Source organism: Ascidiella aspersa, chromosome 2 (genome assembly GCF_963924565.1).
Source record: "Ascidiella aspersa chromosome 2, kaAscAspe10.2, whole genome shotgun sequence".
Lineage (NCBI taxonomy): Eukaryota > Metazoa > Chordata > Ascidiacea > Phlebobranchia > Ascidiidae > Ascidiella > Ascidiella aspersa.
Genome location: NC_139448.1, coordinates 23,375,324 through 23,398,027, shown reverse-complemented (window position 1 = coordinate 23,398,027; position 22,704 = coordinate 23,375,324). Strand labels below are relative to the sequence as shown.

The 22,704-nt window shown below is 34.9% G+C and overlaps 2 protein-coding genes across 4 annotated transcripts in view; one reads left to right on the top strand and one right to left on the bottom strand.

Moving 5' to 3' along the window:
• Positions 1–2,508: 2,508 nt before the first annotated feature.
• LOC146164368 (zinc finger MYM-type protein 1-like) lies at positions 2,509–4,504 on the bottom strand. The gene is made up of 4 exons (XM_083380715.1): positions 4,463–4,504; positions 3,686–4,047; positions 3,423–3,603; positions 2,509–2,601 (listed from the first exon to the last, which is right to left on the bottom strand). Exons 1-4 carry the CDS (start codon positions 4,502–4,504, stop codon positions 2,509–2,511), a joined length of 678 nt encoding a protein of 225 aa, XP_083236841.1.
• An 11,220-nt stretch (positions 4,505–15,724) lies between these two features.
• Positions 15,725–22,704, top strand: part of LOC146164366 (FERM and PDZ domain-containing protein 2-like) — a 29,252-nt gene continuing 22,272 nt past the window's right edge. For 2 of the 3 annotated variants that reach the window (XM_083381894.1, XM_083381893.1), the window contains exons 1-6: positions 15,725–15,885; positions 15,983–16,140; positions 17,811–18,059; positions 21,027–21,091; positions 21,493–21,554; positions 21,869–22,044. In XM_083381894.1, the coding sequence (XP_083238020.1) occupies positions 15,750–15,885; positions 15,983–16,140; positions 17,811–18,059; positions 21,027–21,091; positions 21,493–21,554; positions 21,869–22,044 (846 nt within the window). In that variant the 5' untranslated portion in view covers positions 15,725–15,749. The remainder of the gene's footprint in view (positions 15,886–15,982; positions 16,141–17,810; positions 18,060–21,026; positions 21,092–21,492; positions 21,555–21,868; positions 22,045–22,704) is intronic. The other variant, XM_083381895.1, reaches the window with a different exon arrangement.

Sequence of the window (22,704 nt, the reverse complement as noted above, 5' to 3'; positions counted from 1 at the left end):
TATTTAAACCTACTGATTTTTCCTAAGTATGTTTCATCTATAAGCGTGTAAATCTTTAGTTTATTCGACTAACCACAGTATGGGGTAGGGGAAGCGATATACCTTAAACTTAAATTACTGTCAACCGTCATTTTAAACCTTAAAGCAAATAAATTATAATTCCTCCATAAAACAAATCGCCTTAAACGACAGCCCTTTGTTGTGATATGGTTTCAAAACAACCATGGAACAATTGTTGCAGTAGCTGGTATAACAGTTATAGGAACTTCATAATTTTAAGTTCATAATTTAAAGTCATCAATTCTTATCAAAATTCGATTGTTGACGGAAGCGAAAGCGGAAGTAATTCCAAACGAACGTGGTCTACCAACAAAGCAAAAATGTGTTCTGGACGCTGGGTCTTAGATTACGAAATGTATACAAGTTGTGTTAAATTTGAATATGTGGATTGGCTTAAGTGCTGCTAATTTTTTTTCTTGTGTGCTTTCAAATACCTACTTGTGGTCCATGTAACAAGCAGCATAATAAAAATGGCCGTTTAATCCTTTTAGCTTATTTAAAAATTATTTTTTATCCATTAATTTCAATGTTTATGTTATTTGTAAATAAAACAAAAAACAAATTCCCTTTATGCCGCTAAACTGTAGGTTGGGGCCTAGAATGCATCAATTCGTAGATATGGCCTATATAAAGAATATTCCAGAACATAATATTATAATGCAACCTATACAACGTAATAATCTTTCAGCTACTAAGATTTAGGTCTCTCAATAGGTAAACGAAACTTATTGAATGAAATAAGGCTAAGGTATTCTGTATTTTTTTCTTTTGACCACTCGCGGTAATTCTAGGTATATGACCACAACGGTAATTCCAGTGGACCCGCTTTTAGCAGGTCTTACAATTATCTGTCCCTTATTAAAAAAGTTTGATAATTCCTACGAGGCACTATACACTACGTAGCAACAAAGACCGGTTGCGGAGCTCTGCTCTACGACACCACTGAACGTGACCAAATTATCTCTTTTGCTGTTTTTAAAAATAACGGCCAGCAATATTTCATAATTCATCTTCTTTACATCTACAAATGCCTATTACTCATCCCTACGATAGTGGCGTAAGCTGTAGGCCTACTAAGTTTAATTTTGTAGACAGCTTGTAACTCGCGTTGGGCTCGACCAATGTACATAACCCATTTCAATAAAAAAAAGTACATAACCCATTCAATAAATGTGCGATGGAAGTCGCCAATTTCTATGCAGTAAAATACGATGTTTGGTATGTTAGCCAATCCTAACGGTTAACATATCAATGGAATGTTCAAACTGTCATTGAAGTTTTCACACTATTGAAGGACTGGCGATGACATATCCTTTTTGTCGTTATCTTTAAAATCTGATTTCCCTTTATACGATTTATATTACGATTCTTATACAGGGATCGAGGTACATTGCAACCTCGCAAAGGTGGCGAATGTAGGCTACAATGCAATGTTTTACGATGCACACTCTCTCTTCGTTTTGCAATATAGGCTACGTCAGGGATGGCGAACCTTTTCGTCGCGCGGGTCACAAACGCAATCTCAATCCTTGCAAAATGCACAAGTGGGTCATTATATTGTAATATATGCTAATTTAAAGCAAAACTTTGCTGCTGCGTTGTTGTAAGTGGTATTGTCTTGGGTTGGTAATTTAAGGTTTTTGGGCGATTTCCAAATTCGGATTCCCACGACAATTAAGAAACTAAATAGTTAACAAATGCTGCAGCATTTTTTGTAGGATGACGGGAGTTCAGCACAAAGATTTTCGGTATGGTTTAACCAGGGTTTTCAGAATTTTTAGTCTGCGATTTCTTAAGTTCCCTAAAATTATCGCCACCAACGTTTTACAGCGATAAACGCAATGCTTTTAGTTTTCTGCTCTTCTGCACGCATTCGATAAAGTGCAGTTATTCTACTAATTTTGCGCGACCCACAGATTGGGCAGCCCTGATTTAAACAGTATACTGCTTTTTAACGATTTTTTTTATATTTATCCTTTCCTGACAATGATTGACAACATTTCGATATTTCTAGAAAGGCAAGTGGGTCATTAAAAATCTGTGGTGGGTCACTTTGTGGCCCGCGGGTCAGTGGTTCGCCATACCTGGGCTACGTTAAGCGCCCAAACCATTTTCGTTTTTGCGACGTGAAATTTTTTTTGGTTCCTACTGTGATTTTGTAACGCCATTTCAATTTTTTGTTACCCTGTTTTTTGCTTGTCATAGGACGTGAGCATAATACATTTTAAAAAAATAGTGTAGCCGCTCTTCCCCCATTGTGTTTCGCAGATAGTTTTTAATTAACTTTAATTTTGAAAACGATCTCTCTCCAGTACAATTAGTTACCATCATAGAAAGATAAATGCGTAACAAATTGTCATTGTTAGGGAAACGTGGTGTCAATATTGTTTTCTTTGATCAAACGGAAATAGTTGAGTTCTGGAGAGGAGCAATCTATAGCAATGTGCTTTACGAATTCTGAAAACTGAGGTAGTTATCTTTTAATCCGTCTTCCAAATCCTGAGGATATGCTTCTAAAAGTCTGTCAGCACTTTCTTGGATCTGCGCAGGTGTTAGGTCATTCAGATTTCGCAAAAAAAACTGAACCGTGTGTTCAATTGGGTGTATGCCTCGCGACGTTTCTCCAGCGCAGATAATAGGCTGTCCAATACTGCAAGAAAAACTTCTACCCGAAATCTGTCTTTAGGTGATTGATTATCCATTGCATCTGGAACTAAACGGCCACTGCCTACATCCTCATCATCGCGTCTTCGATTTCGAACAATTCTTCTGTTCTTGTTGTTCTGTAATCTGGCCCTTGAGTCAGCTTCTGCGCCTCTAACTAAAACTTAGCGAATTGTTCTTTAAAAGTCTGTAGGGTTTCTGCCAAAGAGGCACACAATGCTGAAGCAATGTTGAGGTTTTGCTGCTTTGATTGAAGAAAAGCTTGAATTGCCTGAAAGCGCTCGAGTACGCTGTTCCAAAAAAACAATAAAATTCCAGTTTTGAGCAACTCCATTTTATCGAGGAGTCCATTTGCCTGCTGTCGACTTTCTGGCTTTTGCTCTTGGTCTTTCGCAAGTTTCTCCAATGCTTACTTTATAAAAGGAAAACGTTATTTAATAACCTTAATGGCGTCAGCTCTTGCGGACCATCGTGTTGCAGAGGGCCTCTTTGGCACTCCACCCCCTGAACGCTCCAGAACGGACCACCGGTGTGTTGAAGCAGCAAAAAATACATAAATATTTTCAACGAAGTCAAAAAACTGAACTGTTTCTGGACACGATTGTGCAGCGCATACACCAACTAAATTCAACGAATGAGCATAGCATGGAACATATTCTGCAACAGCATTAAATTTTTTTTTTGACAAGTGCCTGTACCCCGTTATATTTCCCGCTCATGTTGGACGCATTGTCATAACTCTGTCCACGGCAATCGGCAAGATTGATACCCTTCTCACTGGTGTGCAGCACCAGGCTGTCGAAAATCTGCTGAGCAGTATGGCCCTCCATTGTCAGAAAAGCAAGAAACCTTTCCACGGGCCCTGTTGGCTTGACATATCTAGTGATATGGAAAAGTATTTAGCTTCTTTCAGTTCCCTGACGATTATATCTTCGGCTGCTTTTCCCAATGTCTCGACTACCTCTTCGCAAATAGTCTTTGATAAGTAGGAAGCGTGTCCTTTTCCACGATTGGCATGCATCTTGATGTGTTGGCACAAGAATCTACAGTTGCAATGAGCTCCAGCAGTCCCAAATAGTTTCCGTTGTTAGGAGATTTTACTGTTTCATCCGTTCCTCTGAAGGCCAACCCTCTTTTACATAAGAACTTTATGACATTAATGATCCTCTCCAGTAGGAAACCCCAGTATTTCTTCTCGTCCTCAAGTTGTTTCGTCAGGGCGGCATCAATTTTTTCTCCATCTTTTCTGAGATTGATCAGGTACAGGACCCCAGCTTTGTGCGTCGAACTTGTCTCGTGTCTCTGTATCAGCTGCTGTGCATGCTTTCAGGCATTAAAACCTTCACAAAACACGTTCAATTCAGTGTTGGATGAGGCTGCTAGTTTGCAGGTAAAACAATACAGATTGCCTTTGGTCTCGCTGTAGCATAACCACTCCCTAAGCCGCTTTTCACTTGTAGATTTATGCACATGTGTAAAATATTGCTTTTTGCAAAATCTATTGCAACCCTCAGCCTCATAGAATCTTATTGATTTGGTAAAGTCGCTGTTCATGTGCTGACATTCTGAACTGCCCCTTGCTGCCAATTTCTTTTTTATTCATATTCAAGAACCAGAGGCCACTCCATCAAGTCATTGGATTGAGCTGCCAGATCTAGAACCTTAGATGTTGGTAAGTAGGAAGGCTGTTGAGTTTAAATTTCCTTGGTTGGTTCCTGTTGTTCTTGCTCGGTAGTACTTGAGCTTGAGCAAGGCTGCTGAAGTTCCAGCATGCTAGCATCCTCATGAAAAGTTGAGCTCACAGCAGATGGTGACGGAGTAGAAAAAAAAGATGCGAGTTTTGGCATTTTTTGCAGAAATTTCTGTTGCCGTTCTGATGCCTCTCTTTTTCTTCAGGCTTTCTCTGCTACGGAAAGATATTTCCTTCCCATATCTCTGTCTCGTGAAGTCATTGTGAAGTAGTCTCATAAGAGTTAGCAGTAATATACCTGACAACATAAACACAAAGTACAGCAGACTATCATAGGAATTACTGTAGCCCTTCGGCTGACACTCTACCATTCAACCAGCTGGCTAAGTTTAGTACAAAAGGTGCTATAGTTGTCTTATTCACGAAATAGCTAGTTAGAGCTTACTTACAATTTTCTTTCGAAAGGTGCTATAGTTGTCTCAATCACAAAATAGCTAGTTAGAACTTACTTACAATTTTCTCTCAGAAGCAATAGGCTAAATACAGTTTAAATCAAATGCGAAGCTGCCATTCCCTCGAATATTCTCTTAAACAACTAGGACTACCTTGTCACAACTAGTATCTAACAGTGGTATTTAACATATTTTTCAGATAAAAAATACCATATTAAACTTGTTTACAACTAAAACCGTTCGTATTACGTCACAATGCCTCAAAAGTGGCGTGATGTTTACTGCGTTAAAGCAGAGCAGTTCGATGTACGAAAAATGCGAGCTAACATGAGTGATTTGTGTGTGATTGGGAAACCAAGCTGAAAGCGAAACTAATAGTTAACACTTCTGGGTATACAGGCTGAAATGTGTTTAAGTAATTCCATAGTAGCGGTCACATTGTTGTGTTCGTAACAGCACTCGATCAAGGCAGTTGCCTCCAGTGGAAATTACTGTTTTTAAAGTTTACAATAATTAGGAATGGACTATATTTTGGGTCTAGTAATTTAAATTTACAAGTAACAACCATAATATTAAAAAAAAAAACTTCTTACCAACTATGTTCGACATTTTTTTGCCAAAAAAATCACCAAGCGCGGGGCCCGTAGCAGCTGCCACATCTGCCACTATGTTAATCCGGCCCTGAACCTGCATTTTCCTAGCCCCACAGCTAGCAAACGTATAGGGCTGGTTCACACTAAACGCGTTTTGCTTCTAGCGTTAGCCTCCTAACCGAAAACGTCAAAGTTGAAATATTTTAACTTGCCCAACCGAAAGATGTTGAAAATGAATAAAGAGTTATTCGAAACGTCCAAAATGATACCTACTTCTGTATGGGCTTTGATATTCTTATTACGTCTTACTACAACCTCCAACCATTATGCTCCAAAGTTTATTGTCAGCCACTATGGAGAAAAGACGAGAAGAACTCTTCGCAAGCTGGAGAGTACCATCCGCAAGCTTGCCAAAAAGCGCGAGGACGTATCTTTTCTACGGACTTGCCTACGCTACAATCTTACACCGAAGTTTGTACGATTCAAGCTGTACAAACGTCAACTTGCACACTGTGAAAGAACAGCTACCTTCCGAAAGAACTTATTGACCAATGAGATTAAAGCGCACCATAGACGAATAGACATGCTTTTGCACGAAGAGCAAGATATTCGTCTAATACTTAACCAACAGATTGGGGCTTTATCGCGTGTCTACGTCAACAGATTCTTAGACGTTCGTTCTCGGGAACAAGTTGCTTTCACAAGAACCATCCACAACAAGAAACTAAAAAATCTCGGACTTGTCACCAATTTTGATGACACACAGCCTGCAGTCATAATTAATCTATCCAAGAAGAACTTATCGTCTGTGGAAAAAACGGTACTTAATAAAGGATTGAATTTTGGTATTTTTCCTACTAAATTCAATTACACCCATGTACAAACGGAATTTGAGGATGTTGAAAATGAATAAAGAGTTATTCGAAACGTCCAAAATGATACCTACTTCTGTATGGGCTTTGATATTCTTATTACGTCTTACTACAACCTCCAACCATTATGCTCGAAAGCGTTTTCTTTAAGCGTTTTACGTTAACGCCACGCGTCTAGTGTGAACCAACCTTATGAATGATGTCATCGACATTCAAACCTCTAACAATATATCTATCTTTGCGAGGGGACTACAGCCATAAGACCCAAATAAGAACAACATCAACGTCGAAATAAAACACACTTCTTAATAAGACCAAAATAGGACTAATACCTAACAGTCGGAGTACCGTCTAAAATTTAATCCGGCCCGCGGTTAGCCTGTTTTAAATAGTAAAATGGAGATTGTTTTGGGGCTTCGCGCGAATTTCTTCTGTCTTTCTCGTATGTTTCGCGCGATTTTTTGGGACTCTCTTTAACGAAAATTTAACAAACTCAGCCTAATGTTTATATATTTTTTGCGCTTCGGTCAAATGCATTTCGTCTATAAAATATGAACGAAATACCAACCGTTTTCTAAATAACGATTCAAATTTTGTCAACCTACTTTACTTAATTCCATGCTGTATGTTTCTTCCGATTTATAGCGTCTTTTTTGCAATATAGGTAACTAAAAGCCTCAAAAAGCAAAAAAAATGTGCGAAATCTTTACGTATTTTACCCTTAACTTTTAGGTCAACGTGCCCAACAACTGAATAATCGCGAATATGTCAAGCAATGTACGACGTTGTTTATCTGTGCTCTATGCGTCACGTCCACCTCTAAATATGAATTAAAGTTTGCATTAAAAAATTAAAATTAGGTTCAAATTTTTCTTGTCGCTTTTAAATTCGACTTAAATTGCATATTTTCACATAACTCCAAACGTAATTGCAAGTTCGCTAGCTTATTTGTTTTATAGCGAGACCTATTTACGTGGCCCGCACAGACTACGTCAAGTAGCCCATTGTTTTTTTAAATTTTTCACTGTTTAAGAAGTTATTTGTAACGGAATCATTGGCATTTATCAATTTGTATTACGTCACACTGTCCGAACCTCCATTATTGCGTCATAGTGTGCATTGTAGTAAAACTGCCTTGTTTTGCTGGCAAACAAGAAAGGTTGATTATATTAAAGGTGGAAATTCAACAAGCAAGATCTAGTTTGCCTGCTTTGTCAAAACGTTATATCAGTAATAAAAGAGTATAATTTCTAAGGGACACTATAGTTGAAACACTCTGCTAATTATGATAGCGTTGTAGGTCAATTGCGGGTTGATAAAATGCTGCAATTGAAAAAGTCTTTGAGCAAACAACAAGAGGTATTTCATTGTTATAAGAAAGACGTTGAGCTTGTTACAAAACTGGGCTATAAGTTATCGAAAGCAATTGCCGAAAAAGGAAAGCCTGTTCAAGACAAAATTCAGGAATCAGCTCACAGATGAGCACTTGTTAAGTGAACTTCGAGTTGGCACTTCTGCCAAAACTAACAAGATCTCTGGTGAGAGAAGATATCACACATCTCATTAATTGCTTAATGAGTAACTTGATTCTACGCGGTTTTCCAATAAAAAATTTGTTTAAAAAAATATATCTGTTGTTCGATTGTCCGGCCCGCACCACCATCATAGTTATACATTATAGCCCGCTGCGATAAACAGTTGCACGCCCCTGGCCTAAGGCTATAGCCTTATTAGCCTATTGGTTAATCCGGCCCTGGGTGTACCAGATAACGCATGACAATAGGCCGATGACTAGCTATCTGTTACTTTGCCGCCTCTCCCTGACCTTTGTGAGGTAATATTCCTATTATATTATCGTGCGACCAGTTTGCCTGTTGTTTTGACACGATTTTGTGGCTATACAAAGTAACAGATAGCTAGTCATCGGCCTATTATCATGCGCTATCTGGCACACCATGTACACCCCATCAAAGTGGTACACCTTTTAAAAATCATGGTACAACCTGGGGTGTACGATACACCCGCTTGAAAAGCACTGCTCTAGAATAAAAACAAAACCATTGACAGCGACTCGTAAAGACTTCTTTCTAACTTCAAAATCATTATTGACTAACGTTGTAGTAGCCAACATTGTCACAGGTATTATGTCCGACCATAAAATCGTGACGCTGTCTTTAAAGCTAGCTCCAAATGAACACGGTAAGGGATACTGGAAGTTTAACACGCGCTTGTTGAATAAACCATATACTGATCTAATAAAAAACTATCAACGATTACATAATATCCAATCCGGCAAATCACGTCAATCCCCATGTTAGGTGGGATGCTCTTAAACCAGTCCTTCGCGGCGTTTCAAATAAATTTAGTGCTAGATTGAAAAAAGAAAACACTGCTCGCCAGAATGAACTGGATAGAAATATAGGAAGCGCTCGAACACGAAATAAGTCGCGACAACAGTTCTGCTGACGCGAGACTTGCGGTTAAATTAACACAATATAAATGCAGATTGGAACAACTAGTAGAAAACTAAACGAAGGGTGCGATAATTAGAAGCAGGGCGCGTTGGGCCGAAAAGGGTAAAAAAAAACACAAAATATTTTCTTAATTTATAAAAACGTCATGCGGTTAAGAAATCGATCAACCGTCTTAAAAATGGTGACACGTCTATACAGATCGAAAAACAATATTAACAGAGTTATCACGCTTTTTTGGAGACGTATACAAAAGACACAATACGAAATGCGAGCAATCACAAATCGACCTTAACCTGGCAAACCTGAACCTTCCGAAATTAAACGCTTCCCAGCTACGAAGGACCGAAGAGCCATCTCAACGGCCGAAATTAAGTCTGCGATTAACTCAACGCCTCGAAATAAGTCACCGGGTCTCGACGGATTGCCGGTTGAATTTTACCAAACGTTTTGGCCAGATATAAAATATCTGTTTTGCGAAGCTTGGGACTACACTGAGAATATCGGTCAATTTAGCCAAAGTCAGTCGCAAGGGGTCGTGACCTTCATACCAAAACCACAGAAAGACCCCTTACTTACAACAAATTACCGCCCTTTCGTTACTAAACACTGATTATAAAATAATGTCCAAAGTTATAAACAGCAGAATCAAAACATATATTGAACTCTTGATTAATCAAGACCAAAATGGTTTTATGAAGGGGAGGTACATAGGCGATAATCTCCGTATCCTCTTTGACATCATGGACTCCTGCAACTTTTATGAAATTCCAGGAGCGGTACTTAGCTTGGACATTTACAAAGCGTTCGATACAATAAGTTGTGATTTTATTTATTCTGTTCTAAACGCGTTTGGGTTTGGGGATAAGTTAATAAACTGGATAAAATGTTGCTACTCTCGACCAACTTGCAGAATAATAAATATATAACAACTTTTTATCGGAAGAGATTATAATAGAACGAGGTATGTATTGAATGTCTGGCGAAGGCACTGCGCGAAGATCCTTTTCAAGGAATAAAAATTAAACACACCGAATTTAAAGTGTCCCTCCTCGCTGATGACACGTTAATATTTCTCAGAGGCAAACAAATTGATTTTGATCGGCTATTTCGTGTTATTAATCTGTTTACTGAAATGACAGGTTGCGCAGTCAATATGGGAAAAATTATTGCGTTCTTTGTAGGTCCAAAACGGTCAAATAAACAAAAACCCTATGCAGACAGGTTTGACATGGCCTAACACATTATTCCGCTATCTCGGTTTGAAAATTCCAATTAGAGATAGAAAACAGTTGTTTTCACTGAACTTCGGAAATTTTATTGGAAAGGTCAATACAATTTTAAACATATCGTCCCGCGGTCTAACTCTCTTCGGTCGTATTGTAGCGTCATAAGTAATAATTAGTGGATAATTTGGAATTTATTGTATTGTGTATTTATCAAATATGTTACGATTTATGATTTGTCACTTTTTCACGCCTTTTACCAAACACTCGCTGTCATTCTGAGAACAAAGCATTCGGCTGTTTCACACATGATAAATGTTATATCGTGACACATACTTCCGTAACAGATAAAAGTATTTCACTTGTGTGAACGCGTTATTGTTAAAGTTCCCGGCTGCCAAAAAAGCTCCTGGTTATAAATCATTTCCGCTTTTCTGTGTCGCCTTTGTTTTTGTTCATGCAAATTTTCACCTTGTTATAAGCAGCGCGTTATATCAATATATATCCAGTCTTGTCTAGTCAATACAGTGAGTGGTTGTGCTTGCCGGCATTAGCCGGTTTGCCCATAATAGCCAACACAAACTTTGTGGATTTGTAATCAGACAACAGCAATACTTATTGAAGTAATAGTGAGGTTGATTGCCGAGGCAAATTAGTTTAATGAGACTTGCAATTAAACCCGCATGCCTCAGTATATGTATTTTACAAAGCCTTATAATACCAAGGTTAATTTACAAATGTACCGTAATGTTCTATCAATTACCTTGCCGAATACTTTTGTTCGTCAATAAAATTCCAAATTATTTCAATTTATCTGGGGTAAAAAGAGTAAAAAAGAAACAAACTGCTGACTGCAAACCTTGAACTAGGAGGTGCAAATATGTTAGATGTCGATTCCTATATAGTTTAGCTTTAAATTTAAATGGGTATAGGCTACCTAGAAAAATTTTTGGATGCTAACTACACAGTCCCTTGGAAACTTTTAGAAAAAAATGGGTTATCCTTAATGCAGCTATAAACTCAAAACAAAGCGAAAATATTGTCCCCCTGCAAACTATACGAAAAATAATATCAGACCTCAGAGCCGTAATCCAAATTGTCCATTCAAGTAAAACGCACAGCAGGTCACTGTGGGTGTCAAAGAACGTCAAATTTAAAAGCCAAAGATTTCACTTCGAGCCTCTCATCGATGCGGGAATACTCGAACACTCTTAAGAATGACCAATTGGCAATAAAATACGACTTTAAACCGAATAACGAAGACTTGAAATCCTTCATTAAAACGATTGCTACCTTAGCACCCGAATGGGATACTGACGACATTTCGAAAAACAAAGAGTTTTTAGTTAACAAATGTACGGAACTTTTTCATATGTGCCACTCCAAAGGCTCTTTATAATAAAACTAAGCAGTAGGCTATGTATCGGTTTTCCCGGACAAGCAACGAAAAAACTGGCAGCGGGACTTAGGCCTTTCTCCAAATACAACTCAAAAATCTGTATTGTAATGTCTATAATTCAACAATTGAAACCAAGCTACGCTCGTTTCAAATCAAACTTAACCTACGTGCAATAGTAACAAGCGAAGGTATTAAACGTTATGATTTTGGGGGTATTTTTACTGTACAGAAAATATAAAAACATTTGCCCTGTTGTACCCCTAGTGTCTGTTATGCTGAAATAATATAGGCTACTTTAATACCGTTCCTTTTTATTTTGCATTTTTAGGTGTTGCTTCTACGTGCAATGTCCCAAAAACCGAAAATTACCCGAATATTTGAAGAGAAGTTGAATCTCAAACTATCCCGAACCTGTCAAAAAAATTTTTACTACAGCATGGCTTTGCCACTTGTAGGCTATTTTAAAGGAATATTTTCAATGTCGAAGTTGGCGGCGTTGTCAGTTGATGATTCATATGGAATACTTGTAATAGGCTTCTTATCAGAGATTATCTTTAAAGGGTAAGCCTACTAGATAACTAGAACAGCGCCAAAAATACTACATGCTCACTAAACATAACGTTGCGTTATTATTGATTAGAGATTTTAATAATTAGCAGGTTTGTTTTATTTTTAACACTTCGTGTTACCGAAAAGATTAATGATATAGTCTCTTTGGTGTTTTAGTATTCTATGGTGTTACGCGTCAGTAATTGTTACGCGTGAGTAAGTGTTGTCAGGTAAGCAATCGACTTCAATATGTTCAAATGTAGAATGTTTGGCGAATTATGTATTATTATAGTAGGGTTAGTTCGGATATCAATAATTTTTACTATCCGGATAACGGATATATCCGTATATTTGGAATTTATCTAACCGGATAATAACTGCTAAGTGAGACAATCGATTTCACGAGGTTTGCATGACAAATGGATTGTAAAATCATTACACAGTTATATTGTACACGAACCACGTACACGCGCAGTACGAGCGAATACGAGAAAAATCACGCAAAAAGCTTTTCAACTGACACTACCAGACTTTACCTTGCCATGAGAATGCAGTCTTCTATTAAAAGAATCATTCATTATGCTTTCTTTGTGACGTGATAGTAAATTTCGGCGCTCTTTCACTTATATGTAGGTGAAAATTATGCAAAATACAAAACAAAATAATACCGCATACCACAACGCATATTGTTTGGCTTCGGGTGCGGGTTAGCGTTTGGGTGAGGGTGGGTCAAGTAATTATGTTTATTGTTAATAATGACTTGACCCACCCTCAACCAAACGCTAACCCTAACCCAAACAATATGCGTTGTGGTGTGCGGCATTTGAAGAAAGTTTTTTTTTTATTAATTTTTACGTACAATAGTAAAAGAGCGCCTAAATTTCACTCGTGCATTTTACGAGTACCGTAGTTGAAAATATAAGACATTAGAAGTGTGAACAAAGGTTTAATTGCGCTCAGCGGGAGTCAGCCTCTACGTAACGAAGAATGTTCAGACTTACTAAAAAGTGTAAAACGCATTAGCAACGATACTCTTTTAGCCGGTTAACCGGCAGAATTATATCCGGATATCAGATAGAAAAAAAAACTGCGGTTAATCGGTTAACCGGTTAACTGTTATTTGGATAATCTAACCCTATATTATAGTGAAGGTATGATATTGAATATCTTTTACAAAAACTATTATTGAATTATCTCCCTTAAACAACGTACAGAAAACTTATAGCATGAAATATAATATAAAGTCATTATCCGCTTGCAGAATACCCACTATGAAAAGTATGGTAAGGTGCAAGTAATTTTTTTTAAACAGAATAAGCAAGAATCTTCAAAAATGATCATGTATTTAAAGGCGCTTGTCTAGAATCCTACCACAATGAACATTATTTGGGTTAGGTCGTGAGTTTGGGTAGGTTAAGTAATATTAATAAATAATAATACTTGACTCACTCAAACACTAACTGTCGTAACTGACGCTCAAACCCAAATAATGTGTTTTGATTAATAAATCATTGATTAATAAATGTTTCAACGCTGTGGTAGGATTCTAGACCAGCACATATCATGTCTTAAAACAGTGGTCGCCAAACTGTTGGCCGCAAAATAATTTTTAATATTTTACCTTTATCATGTAGTTGTGGGTATTTTTACCTTTATCAAGGGTCCTACATGCTTGACTGCATTCTATAATTTGTGGCCGCCAAAGATTCACAACAAAATTTTTTTCGATTAAAGTCATACGCCAAAATAGGACAATATATACGCCAAGCACAACAATTGGTTTTGGTAAATTCACCAGTTATTCCATGCCAAATAACGTTACTGGCATGGTTTTTGGCTAGCATTCCACGCCAAAGATCTCTGACAGGAAAGCAGTGGAATGCAATCAGGCCTCCATATATATTGTACTGTATTTAAAAAAAGCATGGTAGCTAAGATTTTATTTAGGCTCTAATTTTAGAATATTTTAGGGTTTAAATAAATTTATTTGTCAAGTACATTGTCTACTATATGTCCTACTCAACATTTTTATGCCCTCGCCGCCTAAATACTAGAGCCCTCGACCACTAAATACAGAGAATTTGGGGCCGCAACAAATAAAGTTTGCCGATTATGGTCTTAAAATGATTGATCAAGACAAAAAGCAGAACCCACATATCGTGCTGTCTTTTGAGATCCCTTGTTTTTTCTAAAAGAGTCACGCTAAAATGTATTACACAACCTTAGCCGCCAGTGATAATTTCAGTATGCTAACTACTGGATTAAACAGGTTAGAAGGGGATGCAACCCTTGATCCACAGATAAACAATTAGTTTTAAAGTGATTATATCATCCACTTGTGAGACTAACAAGTCATAATTGCAAGCTTGACATGCTTTTGTTCACTTAGGCCAGGGGTGTCCAACTCAAACATGCCGGCGTGCCAATTTTTATCTAATAACTTCTTCCCGTGCCAAAGTTTCGTAACCGAACCAATTCTTTTTAATCATAAAAGCGCTTTTTTACCAAAAATAAGAACGTTTATTTAAACTTGAAAAAAAAACTTTCTATTAGAAATGCACACCACTGCATCAAAGTGTCTCTCGGTGAGCTTTTGTTTCTTTACACCAAGAATGCCAGCCTCCACACAGTATAATATTACTATATCAGAAGTAATTGTTGATTGTCGTGATTGCTGCGATCGTTTTATATTGTGAACAAACAATGGCAATTGGCTGTATAACAAACTTAGTATTTTTTGACAATTGGCTGAATAACAAATTGAGCTTTTGGGGAAATTGGCTTGCATGCCATTTTTTATTAGGTTGCATGCCACATTTGGCACGCATGCCGCTTGTTGGACACCCCTGACTTAGGCTTAGTCTTTTTATAAAAATGATAATTACAGTTTGCCTGTGGAAATTTCTTTATAATATTTGAAATATGATGAACTACTGTTTTAGTAGCATAGAAGCAAAAACTTGAAACTTAAAAAAAATTGCTTAAAACCAAATCGTAAAATTCACGCGATTTACGACCCCCTCTACAGTGGTCTCCAACCTTTTTAATAAAGTAACCCCAATTTAAATAAAATGAAATCAGAATTAAATTGCGACCCCATTTTGTTTTCCGATAAGAATAAAATATTTATATAATAATGCTGTGAATTTAAATTTAGCACAGGAACAAACTCAAAAATTTCAATTTGTTTAACACTAAATTGCATTTAGTGTGATGGTTGTCCTGCATAATGTCCACCAGTTTTTAAAAACGCGACTCCCTTTTGCCTAAGCATAACCCCATTTTCTACTTCCAAGCGATTTACAATGTTTTGTTTTTAATATTCTAATTGCGCTGAATTTCTTTAAACAAAGTGTGTGGTAAATAAGGAAAAGAATAGTAAACTCACAAAATTGGACAGAGTCGGGTAAGTTAATTGCATTGAAGTTCAAAGGTAATTATTTTTTTGCGGAAATCTTTGTAAACTAGCAGAAAAGCTAAAACCCTATTTGATGAAGAAGCACCAAAACCTTATCTTTGTTATGTACCCAGTCACATTTATAAGTGTGACGCTACAGTGTTATCAAAGAATATAATAGAGCTGCACATTCCCTTCTGGAAAAAGAATTTAGTAGATAAGCACAACTACTAAACCCCTAATATATTTTTTAAACCCCAACTTTATCAAATTTGTCTTTATATATCCTATCTTTACTGTTTTTGGTAATCTTCATGTGGTACAAATTATTTTTTTGTAGATATACAATTTTAGTACAATTTTAAGAAGTTTGATTATGCTGGAATGTATTGGTGCTAGCCTACATGAAATTCTACAAGTTCGTGGAAGTTCGCTTGTGGAAACTGAAATATGGTCTTTGTTAAGAAACATTTCAGAAGTGCTTTTAAAAAGAAGACGTCATTGTACAAATGGTATAAATACGGTTTTCACTTTGCATGTTATTTAGTATATAAACAAAGTTTATTTCTGTTGCAATGTTAAAGCATGTAAATGTTAAACATTTTTCAGGAGTTGCTCCAGAATCCAACTGCCTTCATTGTGATTTTGTCACACCCAACAAAACTATTTTGTTGCCAACTGGAGAAATTGCAATTATTTCTGAAAATGAAAACTACATTGGTGAAACACTTTTTTTGTCTAATCAAGAGAACAGCTTGCAAACTGATGTAAGGTTTTTTATTGTTTGTTTATATGATGAATATTTATTTTTGAACTGTTTTTATTAGTTTATGGCTCAATAACATTGTTTTTTCATAGCTATATAAACAAATTAGGATTTTCTTTCATTTATACATAGATTAAATCTTTCCAAAATATATACAACATTATTCAAAGTCAACAAACAATTGAACTGTTATTAAATGTTTATAGGCTCCTTGAGATATTTGCACATATGGAATATTGTTTAATGTTCTTTTTCTAGGACAAGTTCTGATTGTTCGCGTTTTAATGGCCGAAAAAAGTGTTTAATTTATCATTATTAAAATTAAGTTATGAATTATTTAAACTTTTGTTTTAATGGGAATACATTAAACTGCCCACAAATATTTTCTTGTTTCTTCGTACTTTAGGCGCTTCTAGTTAATTTGCCCATGAGATAAGTTTTTACCCTAATTTGGTAGTTTATTTTGAGTTGGATAAGTTGTTCTATAGTTTTATTAGTTACATTTAAGTGTCAAAAACTGATCAACAAATGGTCACTTAAATCATCAAACAGGAAATAATTTATTAGAAGTTGTTACATAACTATTTGCTTAATCTTTTATTAAGCTTTTTTTCATAACAATAAGTATAAACTCACACATAAAGTTATTGATGAAATACTTTTTGAATTAGTTTTACTACTTTCTTTAAAAATGAGGCAATATTTATAAGTAGTTTTTTAACTTTATTTCATTTGTCAATTAAAAAAATTTAACTTTTTTGTCTTTGATACCCTTCATGTAAACTAATGTAAATGTATTTATTTTAAAGTAAGCTATATATATATATATATATATAGATATATATATATTTACTAAATATATAATTATGTTAAAACAAGAGTTTGGGACCTTTTTAGCTAAGGGAGCCATAAAAGCTACATGCCTTTTATGGTATTTCTGTGAGAACCATATCATATTTTTCAACATATAATTTAGCGTGACAAAAAATTGTGAATTAGATTGGACTGTTTATTTTGTTCGTATTTAAAAGACCAAGCATATTAAGGTTGGTATTGAATTGAAATTTTCACTCACCAGTGGGTCTGTTAGGCAAGTGTCTACCATTTACACTCACCAAAAATACGTTTGCTGATTTCTGTCTAACAAAAATGATTTTAAATAATTTAACCTGTCTTACTATTTTTATTGGTACACATCGTTTAAAAATGGCAAATATCCATGTTTATTTACCCTCTCAATATTGGAACATACTAACAGATTTATAGTCTTTACGAACACCCTGGACAAAGTGATAAAGGTTCATTTTTTCTAAGACGGTTAAAGTCATAAAGCTGCCGTAATACCATTAAAATATGTTAACATTTAAAAGGTAAAAACAAACTTTATGTCAGGGGCATGCAAACTGAGGCCTGTAGGCCAAATTTAGAGGAAAACATTCGTCATCAACAAGCTTTAGTTTTAGGTCTACAACACCAAATCCTTGTGATGAGTTTTGTAAAAACATAACCATCACTGGTCACTATATGTAAATACAATTCCAGTTATATGGACTACTTATTTGTCTAATTATACACCAGTATTTTTTACTATTTAATCATTAGGTGACATAGCCGAATGGTGTATTTCACTATTCTGATTGCCTTTTATTATTATATATTAACTCTTTGCAGGGTTCATTTCAGATCTACAGCTTCGGTTTAACAATGTTATGGTGTGCAGAATATGGCATTAAAGATTCAAAGACCATCAAATGGTCCAGTACCTTACAATCACTTATTGTGTCCATGTGTGAGAATTCAGATCAAATCACTTTGGAGCAAATTCACAGCAAAAGTTTTTCACATCCAACATCAAATTGTGCTAATGATACTTTTGTAATATGTCAGCTTTGTGAATCCATCTTGGGCCAGTCTTTTGAGGTATTATTTTGAACTTTAACATACCTATAGTATATATACATTAGCATAAAATAGTTGCTCAGAAGTAATATTCGATAGGTTGTTTTCAAATACTCTTCATTATAATTAAAGAAAGCTAGATAATAGATAACCTGTTAACCCCATTTGTTTTTTTGGCAAAATTGATTGTTTATTTTTAACAAATATTTTACTATAAGCTCTTTGAAGCTTAACCCTAACATTCCAGGTAGAAAATATACTGCAAATGCCTGTATTGTTGGTGGTTTACATTTCTCAAGGACTAGTCTACATTTGTACACATATGTACATCAAATTCAGCGATTTGATATAATGAATCCCCTTTCAAAAATAAGCTGTGTGAATAAACAAAATCATGGTTATTCTTTCTATCTTGGTCACATTGAACCCTGCCAGGTTTAGCTGGTGGAACAATGGTCCTGGTGTAACCATCACTGAATAAATTTTTTTGTTTGAGCCTTGCTTGCTTAGAGAAAGTAAAATTTATCTGTCAATCACCATTTGCTGTTAAGTAAAGCAGAAGTTAAGCTGCCTTTCTATTTAAGTCTTTGTATGTGTACAAATTTATTTTTCCTGGTGTGGGTACCAATTTCTTACAAAAAGTATATGCGTTTATATACATTTTAAGTCTCTGCTTTCAAATGATTTGGCTTGACTTTTAAAAGTCTTTTGACCAAAATGACTTAACTTGACTTAAATGTTTTGGACAAATGACTTGACTTAGACTGAAGTCATTTTTTAAAATACCTTGGGATTAAATTAGTTTTTCAGTAAAATTTATTTGAAGTTTTGCACATTAAACATTTTATTGCTCTAAGTACTTTGCATTTGTGTTATTTCTTAGTTGAATTGTTGCTTATCATCGGATGAGTTTACCAGTTTTAATAGTTTACTTTTATGTCAATGACATGACTTATAATTGCTCTCATAATGACTTGATGGGAACTTGACCTGGATAACTGATGACTTGGAATGGGACTTGACTTGTTATTTTTGCAAAAGCTTGACTCTGACTTAAGTTATTTGTTTTGGTACCACACTTCTTTACTATGTGTTGTGTACATAAAGTTTGCATCCTGGCTTATTTCCTTTGTTACCCTTTACTATGTGAATGTCAGGTCATTTTTTAGTACACTTGTTCTTAAAAAAAGTTGTTTATGCTATTTGCAAAGAGAGGATGTATTTTGATTAATTTATGTACGATGATGCCAAAAATTGACTCAGGTTTTTCTATCGCATATTTTTCCCCACAAAACATGATTTCTCTTTTGATTATAAAGAGGAAATACTTACCATGCATTGAGCTTTATATCATTCTACATCACTTTAGCATAGGAACAATAGCCATATACAATGTTTTAAGGTAATACTGGGTGCTAATTCCAAAAACTCTATTGTTTTTTGTTTATCACCTGGTGTTACCCGAAACTATCTTTATTCACATAATTTTATGCATACCAAAGGCAATATAGGCATCTGGTTGGAGGGTAAAATAAATAGTATCCAGTATGGCAGAATGCTGGCGACTTGGCGACTATGTCGGCTGAAGAATCAACTCGACAACCGAAGAAATCGGTGCAAAAAAAATTTAAGTAAAAAAAAAAAGTTAAATTGTTTTATAATTCTTTTTGGAAAATTTGTTTTTTTCCAAGATCCAATTTACAAAATACCTTGTGGTTCTTTCCACATATATTCAATCACATCTATTTTTGGAAAGTGGAAATATGTAATAACATACACACTTGGAATATGTAAAAAATATGTAATAACTTATACATAATAACATATACACACTTCACACTTAGCAGAAATTACTTTTGTTGACATTTTGAAAAAAGTTACGGTAGTGTGAAGCACGTTGTTTAGTGAGAAAAAGCCAGTGTAAGGCGTATAGATTGTTTATTATTATTAAAAAGTACACAATTTAAAAATGGAGTTGTTATGTGTTTGCAGTTTTACTTTCATTGGCAAGTAGCCTACTCCTATATTGAGTTGAATTCCTGTATATTAAGTTAAATTCCCCATTCCTGTTAAATGTACAGGTATAACATTCGCATCGGCATAATAAGGATGTACCAGGCTATTCTTCTCCCCCTAAGGACTAAAGTATATTGTTGGTTGTTTTAAATACGAAAACGCAAAGTTTTCGTGAATTTTGGCCTGTTTTTGCTCTATCTATCCCAAAGTTAATATGCATACTATATGGCAATGTGCCATGTTGCACTATGACTGTGACAATTTCTATTAAATTTTATTATATATGTCATTATTTTGAGCAATATAAGTTGGTCCTAATTATCCTAGTTTATCCAAAGAGTATTTTTTTGTGCTTTTTAATCTGGTTTTGAGCTGAATGTTTTCACACAAATTTGCTGAAAACAGCATATCTATGTAACAGTTCAAGAGTAAGAAAAGCAGACATGTGCACCCCAAGACCCCAGGTTGTAGCTTCACATGGCCCTTATGTATTTGTTAATGATTTAATGTCACAAAAAATTTTGCGCATCGGTGCACCATTTTTTTGTCTAATTCACTTATTAATAGCCTAGTTTATCACCAAAAATGGCAAAGTTCATACATTCCTTAGGCGAACACATCATATAAGTTTAGAGGCGCGACCAAAAACCAAAGAATTTAGACCAAAAATGCTTGTCACCAGAAGGCTGGCCAGATTCTGCCAGCCTGATAGTATCCATGTCTTTCATGTCAATGGGAGTGTAAAGCTAAAACAAAGCATTAGGAGCAAGAACAATGCCATAAGACAAAAGAACCCTTGTGGCCCCCTGCTTATAAAATATACCTAGCATTCTATTTAACGTGTTTCACTTGTTTGACTTCTTCATGTATATAACAAATGTAACAAATATGCTTAAGTTACAAAATTTTCGCCGCAGTTTCAAACAGTTTTGTACAGTTGTGATATTATATCTATTTTTCTTTGTATTTTAGATTGAACACGCCACAAAAATGCTTAGCTCAGACTCAAGTGCTTTAACATGTCTAACTTTATCTAGGTAAGATGCAGTAGGTAAAACACATTTTTGGTGTAACTATATATTTTGTGAATAAAACACATCTATATGATTTGCCTAATGATACTTATTTTTTTTAAATTAAGTGCCTTGAATTTGCCTAACTTTCTAAATATCATTTCCTTACAATTATAATGTTGCCTATAACTATGTTTTGATTATATTGTTATAACTAGGGTGATTATTTTTTGACATACACAAAAAAAATTGACATAAAAATTTCCAATTTGGACAAATTTTGAGCTAAAAAATAATTTTTTTTTGACAATAATGTTGCCTATAACTATGTATTCATCAAATTGTTATAACCCCATCACAATATGAGAATTGTTGTGTATTTTTCTAGAATATTACACTAAATAACAAAAAGGTCATGTTTTCAGATCTGAAGATAAATTCAACAAAATTCCAAAGCCTTTAAAACAGTCTGACACCATTACAAAAGGTATATACGTATTATATTTTAGATAACGCATAATCAACATCAAAAACCTAAAACATCATGCATATATTTCAAAAGTAACAAATTTTCACAATTATTACTTGCGTTGATAGAATTAATGATTCAAATATATAATTTTAATTTCCAGAAGACTAATAATATAGAGTTATACTTTGATTTTTATTCTTGTACCATAAAAACTAGCTATTCTGAAGAAACAAACAGTTTTATTGACTGATTTATGCAATTTATTGTATTAGGACCTACAAATAATTAGGTCATTCCATAGTATAACGATAAACTTTAATATTATACAGAAACATTGATGAAAGTAAATTCAATGGAGCCAGTTAAACAAGATAGTAGTCCCCAACCTCTCAGGGATTTAACGCACAAGACCAATGTTGATTCTACTCATAGGCTTCAACAAACTATAAAGCAGCCAGAGCAACATCCAACGCGTGTTACCAGTTTAAAGCATATTCAAATTGAGGTAGATTACATTTAAATTATAGACATTGTATTTAGTTGCACTGATTTTCTGCTTATCACTCAGTAGTTTAGAACAAGGCAGAATACAGCTGTAGTCTTTCCAACCGTAACATGGATATTTTGCAAAAAAATATGTTTTTCCAGTTAATGTGCTTTCTCCCTAAACAAACTAGAACAATTAAAATATGTTTATGGTGGTTTGTATAGTGCTAATATCGAACTGATATTTACTGTTTTCCAAAAAAATGCAAATCCTTCAGAAGTAGGTATTTATATAATTCACAAGTTGAAATACTGTTTACATGCATATTTCACTCAATATAAATAAATTTAACAACATTTAGTTACTTGGTAAGACTTTTAATAGCCCTGGTACCATAATCACAACAATTAAGTTTAAGATAAAAATATTACAGATTTTTAAATCGAAAGAGATTGAAACAAAAAAAGAAAACTTTGTCATCGTTAGTCGCTGTTTATACAACAGAAAATTCCATAGCATTAATCTATTAGTAAAATCACAGGGAATTCCTCACTCGATGGAATTTTGAAATTTTAGGATGAATTTGGTATTTGTTCAAGAAATTATAATTATGTAAACTGTTTATTTTTTTGCTTTTTATTAATAATGCTTAAACTAGAAAGTGTCATCCTTGCATTT